This window comes from Macrobrachium nipponense, chromosome 24 (assembly GCF_015104395.2).
Source record: "Macrobrachium nipponense isolate FS-2020 chromosome 24, ASM1510439v2, whole genome shotgun sequence".
Taxonomy (NCBI): Eukaryota; Metazoa; Arthropoda; class Malacostraca; order Decapoda; family Palaemonidae; genus Macrobrachium; species Macrobrachium nipponense.
Window position 1 is genome coordinate 9,718,407 of NC_061091.1, and position 17,255 is coordinate 9,735,661.

At 40.0% G+C, this 17,255-nt stretch overlaps 1 protein-coding gene across 5 annotated transcripts in view; it reads left to right on the forward strand.

Moving 5' to 3' along the window:
- LOC135205436 (kinase suppressor of Ras 2-like) overlaps positions 1-17,255 on the forward strand; it is a 174,351-nt gene that overhangs the window by 92,634 nt on the left and 64,462 nt on the right. For 4 of the 5 annotated variants that reach the window (XM_064236015.1, XM_064236016.1, XM_064236018.1 and 1 more), the window contains exons 7-11: positions 1,411-1,557; positions 2,677-2,780; positions 4,341-4,490; positions 4,955-5,060; positions 5,645-5,668. In XM_064236015.1, the coding sequence (XP_064092085.1) occupies positions 1,411-1,557; positions 2,677-2,780; positions 4,341-4,490; positions 4,955-5,060; positions 5,645-5,668 (531 nt within the window). The remainder of the gene's footprint in view (positions 1-1,410; positions 1,558-2,676; positions 2,781-4,340; positions 4,491-4,954; positions 5,061-5,644; positions 5,669-17,255) is intronic. The other variant, XM_064236019.1, reaches the window with a different exon arrangement.

Here is a 17,255-nt window from a genome sequence, read left to right on the forward strand (position 1 = left end):
AGAAAAAACATATATTACTTGGTAAAATTTACGATAGTCTTTAATAGAGGCCCTACATAGGGTTGTAAATCTTCATTTTCAAATTGTTGTGGAAGATAGGGAGAATTTTTTAGAATTTGTTCTTAAACCATGTGTATTTTCATGTATTCCTCTTTCCATTGCTATGTTTTTTCTTTAACTGCCCGACCTCAAAGTTTATTCTGTCTGGGGTGCTGCATATGTTTTTTTTAACCTGGCTCTAATGGGTTAACTGTAGGTAAGATTAATCCCAAATAATATAAATTTGCATGAAATTTATTTAATTTGGATGCTTACCTACTGGTAAAGTAGACCCCGCCCGGTTTCCTCACAACTTAGTGATCTGTCAGGGTGAATTCTGACAAGAGCTAAAACATTCAAAACACACCAGGTGGAGAACAAGTATACTAGACAGTTATCTGAGCAGCCATTCTCTCTTGTTTGAATGTCAACTCACCTATTGGCGTGCAAGTACATATAAGCTAACTTTAACATTGAGTATACAAATAAATTTTATTATGAAAATTATATATATATAAATATATTGTATATATATATTATATATATGATATACTATGCTTTATATATATTGTATTAAATATATATATTATTATATATAATATTGTATATATAAATATCTGGTTCATATATGTATAATATATTATAATATATATATAAATACTAGATATATATATATATAGATTATATATATTCTATATATTATTAATATATATATAGGATAGATATAGATAGATATAGATAAGATATAGATAGATATAGATAGATATAGATATAAGATATAGATTAATATAGATGACGAGATAGAGAGAATAGAGAGAGAGAGATATATGAGATAATAACGATATAGAAAAAAGGAACTAGACAGATGGGCATTTTGTTATAATATATATATATATATTATATATATATATAGTAAATATATATGTAATCTATATTAATATAATATATTGATATTGTATATATATATATATAGATATATATATATATAGATATATATATATAAGATATATATATAATACATGATATTATTATAAAATCTTGTTTGATTTTGTCATTCAAGCTTACAGTGTGCTGCAGAAAGGCAGAACACATTAACTCCAAAAATGTATTTTCACAAATTTGGTACATATCTATTGAAGAGCAGAATGAGACAAATGTAGGCATTACAGAGCAGATATAAATAGGAAAGAGTTATGAGTACTCAAATCTTTAACGCAAGTATTCTCAAAAGAAGGATTTTGGAGTTAATGCATTTCACCTTATTATGGTAGAACTTGTCTTGAGCACCATTGCCATATCATTAAACAGTTTTAGGAATGTTGCTTTTAAAATTTTTTGAATTATGACTGTAATATATTTTTCTGTTAACAGGTACCCTAAGTGTTCCAAAGTCCCCACGCACACCTACCCTAACAGGATCCATGGGCTCTATGGTCCATAACGTGAACCATCGTTTCATCAAAACTATTAAGTCTGCTACCTGTGGTTATTGCCAACTCAAGATTCCAATTCTTAGTGGTCAGTAAAAAAAAGTGTTAATTTTTGAACATCATGAATATAGTATAGGAGTAGGCTTCTACAAATTACAAACCATTGGTATATAAATGACCTCTTCAGTCTTGTTTTTTTCTATTATAAACCAGACTGTAGGAGAGGAGATTGATTGAGCCATGATTTTAAAGATCAGAACAGTTGAGAGAGAAATACAAAGGAGAATGAGCAAAATGGAAAACATAATTAGGGGAAGGAATGCTGCAGTGTGCCTTGTTAATTCTTCAAGGACAGTAGGGCTCTTTTGAGCTGTAACTCCAGTTCAGCTCATTTTGTTAATGATTTTTCCCCATAATATTTGAACTAATTTTGTGCAAAAACATTCCTATAATTTAAATGGGCCATAAATGATTTTATGGCAACACACCTCTGCTCAGGATACAGGGAGATTAGTGTGAATTGAGAATTCATTGGGGAATGTATACATACTACATCTCCTTGTCCCAATACATCTTGTATATAGTTGCTCATAGATATACTCAAGGATTGCTGTTGGTTTTAGTTCTTATCTTTTATGATAGTATGTCAACTGTAATACTATTGAATTTTGCAAAGTAAAGTACAAAAAATATCACAAAGAACATTTGTAACTCACTAAAAGGAACTTCAACTTCCCATTCCAGTACATCTCATAAATATTTGACCTAAGTTACTCGGGAATTGCTCCTGATTTTAATTCTTGTCTGTTATGATATTATGTGAGCTGTGATTGAATTTTACAAAACAAAATAAAAAGTTATTAGAAAGGGCATGTATACTGTGCTAAAACTACTGTAATGTTATTCGTTTCATGGAAAAGACTCCTTTATCAGGAGTCTAGACTCTCAAAGCATCTGATAAGATGATTGGCTAATTCAAGAACAATACAGTATAATATGTTCCAAGTTCAGCTTATTGGTGCTATTTGCTGATTTTTTAATTCAGGGGAACGAGTGCCCATAATACATCAAGATTTGGATGAACAGTTGTGGAAAGACTAAAGAGTGCATAGTCAAAATTATAAATGTTATGATTGGTTTATAATTGTTTGTTTCATTTATGTTTTTGATGCAATCAAGATATACTGATGAAATGAATGTATTTCAGGTTTGAAGTGTAAGGAATGCCATTTCAAATGCCATAGAGAGTGTGAATCCAAAGTACCTCCCTCGTGCGGATTACCACATGAATTCCTTCAAATATTCACAGATGTAAGTATGTACAGTTTTGTCTTAGGTACACATCATCATTTTTATCTCAATATTGGCTGTTGATACCATTATAAACCTATTAAACCATATTTAGCCAAGTGTGTGGTAGTCATGTCCCCAGGCCTGCTCATTCATAAGTCTGAAGGACCTAAGAAATAGTACAGTAACAAGTGACTGCAAGGGTACTTGTGGATAATCAGTCATAGGAAACGACTTGGCTTTTCAGTTGTCAGTTCTACTGTGTTGACTTCAACCTAGGATCATTCCCTAACTAAATTCAGCTGTATGGAACGTTCATATAATTGTCATTCCTCTCCAGCTTTTTTGTGCTTTCCATCTTTTTTGTGGTTCATGCCTATTGTCATCCTCTGCTTAAATTCTTCATTGACCACCACCATAAGTATAAGACTAAAAGATGAATCAAGGTGGTAGTGGAAGTTTTTCTCCATGAAAGGGAGGCTATACCCAAAATGCAGGATTTAGATAAACCCAAGCTTCTGTCTTGATCTCTTAATAGGACCTCCAGTTTTTGCTGTCCCACACTACATATTAACCAAGAGAGAAAAAAATTAGCCAAACATTCATATCAACTACATATCATAAACATTGGTAGCCGAAATGGTAATAAATATTGGTAGCCAAAATGGTAATAAATAATTAAAAACAGAACTCCAAAGGTAATGTGCAGTTATGATAACCACCAAAATGACTTAAATTGGGAAAGAACACAAAAGAGAGATGAACATTCGTATTAACAACAGGAAGAAGAAGGAATCATGGAAAGAAAAAACAAAAGCAGAAATAATGACGGTAACCATTATTCAGGACAAAGATATTGCCAGTATGCATGAGAAAATGGTGGCAGAATAGTAAAACTGTCACAAATGGCAAGTCTGGAAGAGTCATAGCTGTTGGTGCTGCAAAATTTCACATATGTGTGATCTATAGTGTCATCTGAGGATTTAGCCATGCCCAATTTGGGCTTTTCAATCATGATTAGAGCAGGCTAGTGCAACTGAGATTTCATAAATGGAAATTGAGCAACTTTGATGGGGTTGTTGTAAACCGTGTCATTTCACAATATGACAATGATAAGATTTCTGTAGACTTCATTATTTGTATAATTTGTCATGAATTTCCAATTGTTAGTTAGTAGAGAAATGAAGCACGGAAATCTCTCAAGATTTCTAGAGAAAATAGGGTTGTCTGATTGTATTGTTATGAAAAAAATTAGTGACATTCAGATTTGTAGACATAATTGTGGTCAGATAAGCTGTATGAGAAGAGGACATAATAAATGAAAGGAGAAGAAATTGATGCTCTTAGGGACAGAAGCAACATGTGAAGCTCCCATAGAAGTGCTTTCATTTTGCTGTTTATGCCAATAAATCTCATTGTTAGTGTGTATGTATCTTCTTTGTTTTCCCATGCTTGAATTTTGTAACAATGTTTTGCTTTCTTTTGTTTTCATTAACTTGAATAATTTACCAACTAAAACCTGAATGATTATTTCAGTAACTTAAATAATGTACCAACTAAAACCTGAATGTTTTATTTCAGACACTGAAGAAAGGGGGTATTGAAGGAAGTGGGCTTTCTAGTCGAGGCACACCCGGTGTATCTCCCTCGCATCATCACAACGATGTCTTCCCCCAAATACGTACCACTATATCCTACTCCCAGCCGTCCATTAATGTCCCATTCTTTCAGGTGTGCTATGAATATAGAAAAAAATTGTTTTGGATAAATTTAATTCTTAGAGTACTTTGGAGTGTTGTGGTCTGGCTAAACTATTTAGTAATAATAATTCTGCCTGGGCCCTTGTTTGTCTTACAATGGTTTGAATGGAAGTTGAAGAATCATGTTTAAAGATCGAGCAAAATCATTGTCAAGTAAAAGAGGAAACTCATTGCTAAGTAAAAGAAAAACCACAAAAAGTAGAGTAAAGAAAAATTTTTTTTTTTTCTCAGATGTGAATTATGTATAGTATTAGGTTCATTAGAAACTAAAAAGTAATTTGGGTTATATTTAAACAGTTGAGTATGATTTATGTTTGGCTCTCTAAAATAATTATGATACTATAGGTTCTGTGTAGCATCATCTGAATTTACAAGGTATTAGGAGCATATAATTGTAAAAAGGAATTAAGTGTGACCTCTTCCTTTAACTTACAGGGTCCTGATTCCAGTTCGAACACCTCCAGCTGTAATTCCAGCACTCCCTCAAGCCCTGCACTTATTTCCGCCTCACCCAAGCACACTGGAACATTCCGATTCCCAGGTAGGCAGCTAAGGAAGGCTAAATTTGTGTGTCCTGGTATACTGTTACCTGCTTGTCAGGTTCTGTCTTTCAATATGTAGATGTGCATATTGGGGGTTTATGTTGCTACATATATGAATCGTTTTAACTTTACATGTTTTAATTGCAGTTTATGATAAGTAGTAATATGGGAAACAAAATTTCCAAGTAATGAATTTTTATTGCTTATTATAAACTTATTTAATTGATCATGTGAAACTAATGATACATGTACAGAATCATTATAGGCTGCTATTTAAGGGCATAGAGAAAATTTTTAGCACTTTAATTCTGATTAAGAGGGTATGTTGATAAAAATATGAATTGTGTTAGATATTGAATTGTACATTATTTTATACTAAGTTCGTACAAGATAATTTTGTCCATTCTTCTATTTTGGAAATTAATGATTAACTGTTGTTGGCTGTCATAATTATGGTTGTTAGTGTGCTTTTGCATTGTCAAAATTACCTGAAACTTTTGCATTGTCAAAATTACCTGAAACTTTTTATTATAAATGGTAACTGAAAGCATTTGGTCATTCTGAACAATTTTTATCTTCTCAGTTACCCGAGGATTTCACTTTCCTGGTAAGTACTTTTCAAGTGTTTTAATGCTGTAAATATATTGCTTGCGAGTGTTGAAAACAGATTGCTTTGGAGCATCTTGAGCAGCACTGAAAACTTTGAGGTCAAATAGCTGGCAGACTTCATGTAGTGATGATGGATTTATTGAAATACAAGTATAGTAGGTTAGGAATCTGCTAGTAGTTTCATGTGACATGATTATGAAGTGCAAAGAAATCATTGCTTAGCAGAATCAAGTCTTTAGGATTCAAAGGGAAGACTCACCACAAAGAAGAGTCTGCTGAGCAGATGAAGACATCCTTGTTTTATCTCTTTTTGCGCTTGGTTTCAAGTCTTTCCCAAGTTTCATGTGACAATTTTGTGATTTTTCTTGAATTTTCTTTCTTTTTTGTCAGCTTTATTGGTGACAAATCCTTCTACTGCAAAATTGATTTTTTTATTAAAACAAAATTGAATCTTGTTCAATATAAACCCATTGCTTTTACATATCTTTTATGCATCTGCATGAAAAGTCAGAGAATTTGCAAATATACCTGGAAAGAGATTGGTTGCTCATTCATAGGTGATACTCAGGCCGGTCTCCTCAGATGCCTGAGTAAGAATCAGGCTCACTTATTTTGTTGTCTGAACCAGGTGCAACAGAACAGTGGGGGTTATTAGGTGTCATAGGGAAAAAGTTACTGGATATTACTTAAAAATTAAAATACGGACATTCGGGTAAACCCCGTACTGCAATGAATGGTGTAGAGGCAGTTGATCCCAGAAATCCACTCATGAGGATTCCTAAACATGGTAAACAAATGGCTATGTTGAACCATGGTAAGAGTTCAGCTTGGTAAAGTATGCAGTTATAGTAAAAATTAACAAAGAACACCAAAAACAGTTACAACACCATGCTAATAGAACAGTCAAGACACAAATAACTCAAAGCATATAATACAGTATTTTGGAAGAATTATGAAGAGTGAAAAGTACTTAACCCCAACACAACAAAATACATGGTTTTATTAACAGACAAATAATGAAAAAATAAGTGTGTAAAGAATTATGTAACTGCAGCTACATTATTATTATTATTAATAGGGGTTAGTTTTTCCAGACCTCTGAGTCTCAAGTAGAGACTCCGAGGTCTAGAAAAAACTAACCCCTATTACTGCAACAGTAGCAAGAAAATCAGATTACAATATTTTAAATCAGGTCTAACTTGAAGTTAACAAATGTGAGGCATATGAAAATGCTACTTGATAAAACGAGAAAACAACCTCAGAACTGTAATAACTCAAGAATCGGTCATAAAGTACCCTTCATGCACACTGAATCACTTGTAAAAACAGCTAAGCAAGGACCAGCATAAATCCAAGGCACTCATTATAACTGCAGCTACATTATTATTATTATTAATAGGGGTTAGTTTTTCCAGACCTCTGAGTCTCAAGTAGAGACTCCGAGGTCTAGAAAAAACTAACCCCTATTACTGCAACAGTAGCAACAAAATCAGATTACAATATTTTAAATCAGGTCTAACTTGAAGTTAACAAATGTGAGGCATATGAAAATGCTACTTGATAAAACGAGAAAACAACCTCAGAACTGTAATAACTCAAGAATCGGTCATAAAGTACCCTTCATGCACACTGAATCACTTGTAAAAACAGCTAAGCAAGGACCAGCATAAATCCAAGGCACTCATTATAACTTCTAAATTACTTTAAACTGGCAGAGTTAACACACTGCTAAAATTGTGAACCTACTGAAATATCACAAAGCCAGAAAACCGTCAAATACACTGCAGAAAATATAAAGAATGAAATGAAATTCAGCTTTGGTGATGCAACCTACAGTGCACTCCAAGAGCTTGGGAGAGCTACAAAAAAGTTGGCACCCCTCTTTAAGCGAGTCTAATGTTTAACTTGGGTCTGAAAGAGACTGACCTTAATGCCACCTGAATGCTGCTACTTATTAGTGAGTAGTTGATTCTTCCAGATTGGTTGTGTCCTTGGATTCATGCAAATGCACAGAAGGCCGAGTAGGAGTAATGGGTTTGCGATGAATCAAAAGAAATACTAGTTGGTAGTTATCGTATCCACCACCATTGTTTCTTTGGCTGTTACCCATCTTCAAGGTTGGGTGGCCTTGTCATGAGCAGTTCACTTTGTGTAGGTAAGCCAAGCCTAGGTCTTGATTCAGTGTTGATATTTTCAGTTCTGACACCACCCAGTCTCGTGCGAATGCTCTGGCATGGGTATTCAACAAAATCTCTTTATTTATTTCTCATGAAAATTGATCCACTTGAAGTAAAGTCTTATTGTAAGTACAGGAACTTTTGTCTGTTAGGAACAGAAATAAAGTTTGAGCTCTATTCTGCCCAAAGTTCAGAGCATCCATAGCTATTCTCCTTTTCCTCCCCCAGCTAACACTCATAATCTTCCTACCTTTAGACACGGTTATTAATCATAGACATAGTACGTATGGTTATTACTACCATCAAGTCTTCCTTTACTAATTAATATGTGATGTTGGACATTGTTGTGTCATTAGTCTTGTTGCATCTGTACAATCGTTGCCTCTGCTTATGCTGAAACTGCTTCTTCCTCTGCTTCTGCACATCAGCTGCTGCCTTCTGCTAACACCTCTGAAGTGTTCAGAATTTTGCATGCCTCGTCACAAAACCCCAAGTCTTCTTGTTTCTGGATATTTCCTGTCCATAGGAATGAAGCCAAGTAGGATGAATGGGACTGTGATGGTTAGGTTAGCTTTTCGTCAAGGTCAACAGGGTAGTCCTTTCCTGGTTTCTTCACTCTTATGGATTGGATTTCAGGAAGATCCTCAAGGCTTTTGATAAGGAACATAATCATAGCATGAGTTACATGTATTAAATAGTATCTAATCTTGGTTCTCAGCAGTTAGTTAGTTTGCAATTTTACAAAGGCACTTTCTCTTGGCATCCATATCTGCCAAATATATCGTTGAACAGTATGGTTTATTGACGACCGTCATGCAAGTCGGTATCTGGAAGTCATTCATTCACATCCTTTCCTTCAGACTATGGCAAAAACTTGGACTGCAAGGATATAAAGGCAGGAGCATCTCATTTTCGCCAGATAGAAGTCTTCAAAGATATGTCCTTGCCACTTCTTGTAAATTTATAATAACATAGTGGGAAGAGATAGTTTAGAATAATCAGTGAAACTTGACAGACTTTGAGTATTCAGATGTTACTGTTTTCATCAGCAAAACACCACAAGATTTACAAAGATTGCTGAATACAGTGCTTCAAATATGTATATGGAGAATTGGTACTGAAGTTTAGGAAGAACACAAGTAATGAGTCTGCTCAGGTACCAGATAAAACTCAGCTTGTTGTAAAAAATTTAATTTCGATCTGTAAACATTATAATAAGTTAAGATAACATAACAACAAAAATTTTACCCATCACCTCGGCAAAACATTTATTAATCCTTATCACCACATGAGCATAAATGTGTATAAACTCACACCAGTAATTATCATAACAACCATAATGTCATGACACAATCACCGTTACTACCAAGTCAAAAGATAAGTAACAATTAACTGCAAAAAGTCTCTTACAACAATGCCTCCTATCTGATACCCAGCAGATTTCTCGTGCATCAAACATTAGCTAATTTCCTCTATCAGCTCTTACATTAACACATCACTGTAGTAGATGAACCGGTGTCAAAGTGCTGATAAGACTTTAACCTACACATCACAATTTTATAAATATCATTACACAAATAATAACATTCCTTAAAGAACACAAGCTACATGTCAACACCATTGGGCTTATATGAGGGCACAGCTGCACTCCTCACCAACTACGCACCTGGTTACGTGTAAAGCCCCCAGCAACCAGACACTGTCCACGTCAACAGTACCACTGCCCATCGCCAGAATGTACTCATCAGTGAGCATCGGCATATACACTCCCACCACATTTATTGTTCCTCAGTGGGTAGCAATACCACCAAATTGTGAACCGATCTTTAATAACTGTCACTTTGTCCCTTATATTTTCCTGGTCTTTGTATTTTGTATCCAATGCTTACATCTCTCACCTCATTATCTCTGTCTGTTTCTGTTTCTACAACCTTTCCCATTTTCCATTTCCCTCGCACAACATTAGTATCTTTTATCAGAACAATATCATCAGGTTGTATTTTCTTTTATCTGTGTGCCACTTTTGCCTCACAATGAGTGTAGCGAAATAATCTGTCTGCTACTTATACCAATAAGTGTCAACAACATTTTGTATAAAGTTTAACCTTTTCTTGGTGTCACCTGAAGTAGACCATGAACCAGATGGTATTCTATTACTTGCTCTATCCAAAAGTAAATCATTCGGACACAAATAGGTGCCTTATTCTACATCCATACTAGGTTTTAATGCAATAACTCTTTCATCATTGTTTGGTATTTCTTCTGTTTTTTAACCGGATCCAGCCAGGTGCTAGAAATTATCCTATTGTTAAGACCTAAGGTTTGTTCCCGTATGAACAATTAAAAAATTCGTGCGCAAGTAACTATTGCAATGTGTGGGTGACAGGTCCTGCCTACCGTAGCAAGAACTCTCAAGTGACATTAGCCAATAGCGTCATTCTTCATGCTGTGCAGCTGACAAGACATCGTCTTACGCTTCCTAAATTCCTGTTCACCACTTTCTAGTTGCCTGAAGTCGGTGATGTACTCGCTTTAGCTGATTTTCTTTCGGTGTTGTATTATTTTAGTTGGGTTTACCATCATTAGTTTCATTCTCTTAGTTAGTTTATCAGTATGTCTGATTCTAGTACTTTCAGTCTTTGTTACTGCAGCAAAGGCTGCAAGACTAGACTGACCAAGTTATGCTATGATGAACACACTAGGTGCACCAATTGCAGAGGTCAGGTATGTACAAGAGTTACATGTGATGAGTGTAAGAAGTGGGATGAGAGTAGGTGGAAGTTTTTAGCGTCTCACCTTAATAGGTTGGAGAAAAATAGGATTAAGAAGGCAGCCGCTAGAGCTCAAAGTAGGGCCTCTGTTAGTAGGTACTCTTCCCCTAGCATAAGGCAGACTCCGGGCTGCCTTTTCCTTCTATTCTTGGGAATAATCTTTCTCCTATCCTCAGCCCTCCTTCTCTCCCTCCTCCTCCTCCAGTGCTCAGCTTTCATGCTTCTGAACCCAGTGCCATTGCCAGTCTCGAGTCGAGGATTAATAATAAGTTTGATGCCAAATTTAATCTAGTTTTATGTTCCGTCGTGGAGTTGGGAGTGTCCCTCAGGGGCCTCATGGATAAGTGGAGAAAGTGAGAGGTGACAAAGTGCAAAGTGATGTGTCAGTGGAGGAGGTGGTGGTTGCCCGTCCCATTGGCTCTCCTAGATGAAGATCACTGTCCCGCTCCCCTGCTATTGGGAGAAGACATACTAGAAGTCCAAGGGAGGCTGATGGGGTTTGCCCACAGGCTGCCGCCCCCTCTGTCGGTCCTGTTGTTAAGTCCCAGGATACGACCGACTGCCGTTGGAAAGGCATGTCTGTGGATGTACTCCCGCTTTGCCTACTCCCACTTCCATACTGCTTGCTCCTGCTCCCATGATGACCATCCCGTTCCCGCGATATCTGCTTCTGCACCTGCCCCTTCAGATTCTTCCGCTTCAGGACATCAGCAACAACAGACCTCGGCTTCGGAATCAGAGGATCCCTCTCATGCTCCTGTGAAAAGACAGCTGGTGGAGATTCTAAGTTACGTTAAGAAAGCTCCTCCGGTGGGACAATTCCCTAAAACAGCGGACGATCTTTCACCAGTTTCTTCGGAGGGTGAGGAAGAGGGGGGTCAAGATTTGGCCCAACTGACTGCATACAAGGCCTTACTTTGCTTCCTCTTGGAGAGTTATCCTGGTTTCTTCACTTCTCCTCCTGCATAGCCTGCCTCTTCGTTCATGATGTTGAAGAGTCAGCGGGAACTCGCTCTCCTTCCCATGATGGTTCTGTCCACTTCCTCCAGGAAAGCGATGAAGGTGGTCAAGGAGTGGCTGTAAAGGAAGAGGGAACAAGGGAAGGCGACGTTTTGAGCGTGCTTTTGTGCACAGATAAGGCTGTCCGTGATGGCGCAGTAGAGGTTGCATTTCTCTCCAACTTCGGCTTGCTGAAGAAGAGGGACCTAAGGTGTTTGTTAGCGTCAAAGGGAGTTACAGCCTCGCAGAAGGCAGCTTTGCTTTTCACTCCTCTGGACCCTTCTCATCTCTTCCCGCAAGCCACGGTAGAGCAGATAGCCGCAGACCTGCAGAAGTCAACGCAGAATCTCCTTACTCAATTGTCTTGCGCCAAGCCTTCTTCGTCTGTGCCCTTTCGTCCAAAGTTTATCTCTCCACTCCAGCAGCACCCCTTTAGCACAAAGAAACCACAATCTCATTCAAGACCCTATTCCAACCTCCACTTCCACCAGAAGTCTGTCATGAAGCACTCTGGCAGCAAGTCTCAATCGAAGTGAGCAAGAAGTCCTTCGTGCCCCAGTTGGAGCCAGGCTCCTGAAGTTTTGGGAGAGGTGTGCTCGCAGAGGAGCAGAGCCATGGATCATCAGGGTATTAAAGGAGGGCTACTGCATCCTTTTCTCAGAGACTCCTCCTTTAGTCTCATCGCCTATCGCATTGACAGTGTACTTGAGAGGATCAGAAAAGCACTTGGCCATAGAAGAAGTGATAGAAGTCCATTCCCATGGATTTTACAATTGCCTGTTTGTAGTCCCCAGGACATCAGGGCTGGAGACTGGTACTAGACATAAGGGCTCTCAATCGCTTTGTAGTAAAAACCAATTTTATACATTTAACTTACCTGTCAGATATATACTTAGCTATTTGACTCCGTCGTCCGACAGAAATTCGAATTTCGCGCACACGCTACCTGTAGGTCAGGTGATCTACTTACCTGCCGCTGGGTGGCAGGACTAGGAACCATCCCCATGTTCTATCATATTTTTTCTGTCGGCCATACTGGCAACATCGTTGTGGGTATCTCCGGCTGGATTCGTATTTTGCATCGCAATTGATCTTCGTTTGGACTTCTCGGTGACGTATTTGCATTGATTGTACTGGCATACGCGATTGTGGACCGTTTTTGGAATTTGATTTGGATTGTTCAACATGATGTCTGATTCTGGAAATGTGGTGAGAATGTGTGTGAACGTGGGGTGTAAAGTTAGGATGCCGAAGGCATCGATTGATCCTCATATTATTTGCAAGAAATGCAGGATGTATGAATGTTCTTTTGGTAATACTTGTAATGAATGCAAGGATTTGAGTGCGGAAGAATGGAAATCTCTAACCTCATATGTGAAGAAGTTAGAAAGAAACAGGGTGAGGAGGTCTTCTTCCAAACCTTTATCTAGTTCTAGCGGGGCGGGGTTTTCAGTAATATTGATACCCTCTTCTCTTACTGCCCCATCTAATGTACCTGCTCCTTTATTAGAACACACAGATTCGGCATCTGAGATTGCGAATCTTAAAGCCGCCCTTCGGAAAATGGAAACCAAAATGGCGGCCTATGAAGGTAAGCAGTGTGATTATAGTGCTGTGGATAGTGATATAAGTGTCCCCAGTGCAGTGGAGGGGGCGTCTGATTGTCTTCACAACGCTCCCAGGCCTAGACCTCTTTCAAGCTCCCAAGCCCAGAGGAGAAGGAATGTCGAAAGCCGTAAGGAGGTTGTGGAGGATCCCCAACAGTCAGACGTCCCTTCGGCATTTTCTGTATCGCCACAGAATGCCAGAGAACGCTACAGAAAAAGCGTTCTGCGTGAGTGTTTCTCCTCCTCGGAGAATTCCTCACCTAAAAGAGGTTGGAGATCGGCGGATCTTTCTCCGCCCCCTTAAAAGACGTTTGGATGAACCCAGGATTACTTCTAGTCCTGAGCTTTTTCAAGAGGAGGACCATTCAGTAATTAAACAACCGAGGGTAGACAATAATGAAGAGACTAAAAGAATCCTTCGCACTATGCAGGATTCCATCACTTCTCTTGTGGGAGTTCTGTATAAAGACCCTCCCAGAAGGAAAGACGATTTCCTGCCTATTAAGAAGTCTAGGCTATCGAGGGTTCAGACTCGCCATAGTATTTGTCTTCCTCTGATTTGGAATCGGATTCATCAGCCTTGCATAGGCCGAGCAGGATCCGTTCTCCAGTCAAACGCAGGCACGAGACGCCAGACAAGAGCGTCGAGTTTGCTAGACGTGAAACGTCAGCCAGGCGCGAGCGTCAAGATAGGCGCGTCACGCCAACCAGAAGCAGGACGCCTCCCAGGAGCGAGGCGCCAGGCAAGCGCCAGGACGCTACGAGGCGCGAGACGTCAACAAAAAGCAGGACGCCTCTCAGGAGAGAGTCGCCAGGCAAGCGTCAGGACGCTCCAAAGCGGTTGACGCCAGCCAGAAGCATGACGCCTCCCAGGAGCGAGGCGCGAGGCAAGCGCCAGGACGCTTCGAGGCGCGAGACGTCAACAAGAAGCAGGACGCCTCTCAGGAGAGAGTCGTCAGGCAAGCGCGAGGACGCTCCAAAGCGGTTGACGCCAGCCAGAAGCAGGACGCCTCCCACGGGAGCGGCTTCTCCTGATAGAGAATCGGTCAGGAAAGAGCGATCTCCTTCTAACCTGGAACTTGAAGAGATTTCTGAGGAAGAAGTTTCAACTAACGAGGGACTTTCCAATTATAAAGTTTTAGCCTCGTTACTTCTAGAGGAGTTTGCGGATTCTCTTAGTCCTGCAGCTCCTCCTTCGCCGAGATCTCTGTTTTCGAGCACAAAAACCCCGAAATCCTCGGCTTTCTTAAAAATGAAACCGGCGATCTCAATGAAGAAAGCCCTCCAGTCTTTAGATTCGTGGCTTTTATCTAAAAAGGAAACTTTGAGAACGGTTTATTGCTCTCCTCCCTCCAAAACCAACGACGGGGAAAGAGGCATTTGGTATAAGACAGAAGAGGCGATGGGATTGATGCTCCCTTTGTCGGCAGATTCAGATTTCTCGAGTCTTGTAGAGTCTGTGAGAAGACAGTCTCTCAATTCAGCAAAGGCGTCCTGGAGTATGTCGGAATTAGATCAGCACCTTAAGGGAATTTTTCACGTCTTAGAGGTGTTCAACTTCTTGGATTGGTCTCTTGGGGTGCTGGCTAAGAAGACGAGTGAGCCAGATTTTCTAGATCCAGAAACTTTGCACAGTGTCCTATCTTGCATGGATAAGGCTGTGCAAGATGGTTCTGGTGAGTTGGCGGCTCTTTTGGATCTGGAATGTTAAAGAAAAGATCTCTTTACAGTTCCTTTCTGACGAAAGGAGTTTCTCCTTCTCAGAGGTCCGCTCTATTATTCGCACCTCTGTCAGAACATCTGTTTCCTTCATCTTTAGTGAAGGATGTTGCGAGATCCTTGTCGGAAAAGGCTACGCAGGACCTTCTTGTACAATCTACAAAGAAAAGTAGACCTGCAGTTAAGACTCAGAAGAAGGTGGCTCGGACTCCAGTGGTGCCCTTTCGTGGAGCCCCTTCAACTCGATCAACTTCGGAGAGAAGACCCTTCGACAAGCGAGGGAGGTCTTCCTTCCGCTCTTTTAAAAAGAGCAAATAGCAGCCATGTCCTCCAAGCACAGGTAGGGGCCAGACTTCAATACTTTCTGGATGCCTGGTCCGTAAGAGAAGCAGATCCCTGGACTCTGTCTGTCCTACAGAAGGGGTACATCATTCCCTTCGTAGACAGACCTCCTTTGGCAACATCTCCAAAGGATTTGTCGACGAGTTACAAGGACCCTGGACTGAACGAGACTCTCCTTCAGACGGTGGTGTCGATGAGGGACAAGAATGCAATAGAGCTAGTGCAAGATCCTTTCTCCCCGGGGTTTTACAACCGCCTTTTCTTGGTTCCAAAGGCTTCGGGGGGATGGAGACCCGTCTAGATGTAAGCGCCCTGAACAGGTACGTGGAGAAAAAGAAGTTCTCCATGGAGACTTCAGCTTCAGTTCTGTCTTCCCTACGTCAGGGAGATTGGATGGTATCCCTGGACCTTCAGGATGCTTACTTTCAGTTCGATTCACCCATCGTCAAGAAAATATCTAAGATTTGTTGTTCAAGGACAAATCTTCCAATTCAGGGCCTTGTGCTTCGGCCTATCGACCGCCCCTCAGGTATTCACGTATCTGATGCGGAACGTGGCCAAATGGCTTCATTTAGAAGGGATAAACATCTCAATGTATCTCGACGATTGGCTAATCCGGGCCAAGTCGGAGAAACGTGTTTGGAGGACCTACAGTCTACTTTGAACCTAGCAAAGACGTTAGGATTACTCGTGAACCTCGAGAAATCGCAGATGATCCCCAGTCAGAACTTAGTCTATTTGGGGATTCGGATGGATTCTCGGGGTTTTCGGGCTTTTCCGTCCCAGGAAAGGATTGCTCGGGGATTACAGAAAATCTCGAGCTTCCTAGAGAAAGAACGGAGTTCGGTGAGGGAGTGGTTAAGTCTTCTGGGAACCCTTTCCTCACTAGAACAGTCATTTCGCTAGGAAGACTCCACCTTCGCCCTCTTCAATTCTTCCTAAGAAGAATTTGGAGTTGGAAGAACGGGCAACTTTCGGACATTTTCAGTATTCCTCTGGAAGTAAAGAATCATCTGAAGTGGATTTTTCCCTTAGAAAAGAACGAGGGCTTGTCTCTAGAAGTTCGGAACCCAAACCTAATCTTGTTCTCAGACGCTTCAGAGAAGGGAAAGGGTGGGGAGCGACTCTAGGGACAAAAGAAATATCAGGCCAATGGAGGAAGGATCAGCTAGACTGGCATATAAACTCCAAAGAACTTTATGCCGTTCTTCTAGCTCTAAAAGCCTTCGAGACAGAGGTGTTAGGTCAAGTGGTACAGGTCAACTCGGACAACACCACTGCGTTGGCCTATATCAAGAAACAAGGGGGAACTCACTCTGTTTCTCTGTTCCATATAACAAAAGAGCTGTTGTATTGGGCAAAGAAAAGAAAGTGACTCTTCTCACAAGATTCGTGAAAGGAGAGAAGAACATCAGAGCAGACAGGCTAAGCAGGATAAACCAAGTTCTCCCCACAGAATGGACCCTTCACATTCAGGTGTGTCAAGCTCTGTGGTCCCTGTGGGGCAGTCCACATATAGACCTATTCGCCACCTACCTATCCAGAAGGATAGAGAACTTTTGCTCCTTAGTGGAAGACCCGAGAGCGATAGCGGTGGACGCCATGCTGCTGGACTGGTCAGGCCTAGATGCCTACGCCTTTCCCCCCTTCAAAATGTTAGGAGTGGTGTTAAGAAAGTTTGCGGCATCAAGAGGGACGAGACTAACACTCATCGCTCCCTTTTGGCCGTCTCAAGATTGGTTCACAGAGGTACAGGAATGGACAGTGGACTTCCCAAGATCTCTTCCACACAGGAGATCTTCTCAAACAACCCCATTTCGAGAGGTACCATCAAAACCTCCCCGCTCTCGCTCTGACTGCCTTTCGACTATCGAAAGACTTGTCAGAGCGAGAGGCTTTTCAAGCAAAGCTTCAAAAGCAATTGCTAGAGCCCGGAGATCTTCAACTATTCGGGTCTACCAATCAAAATG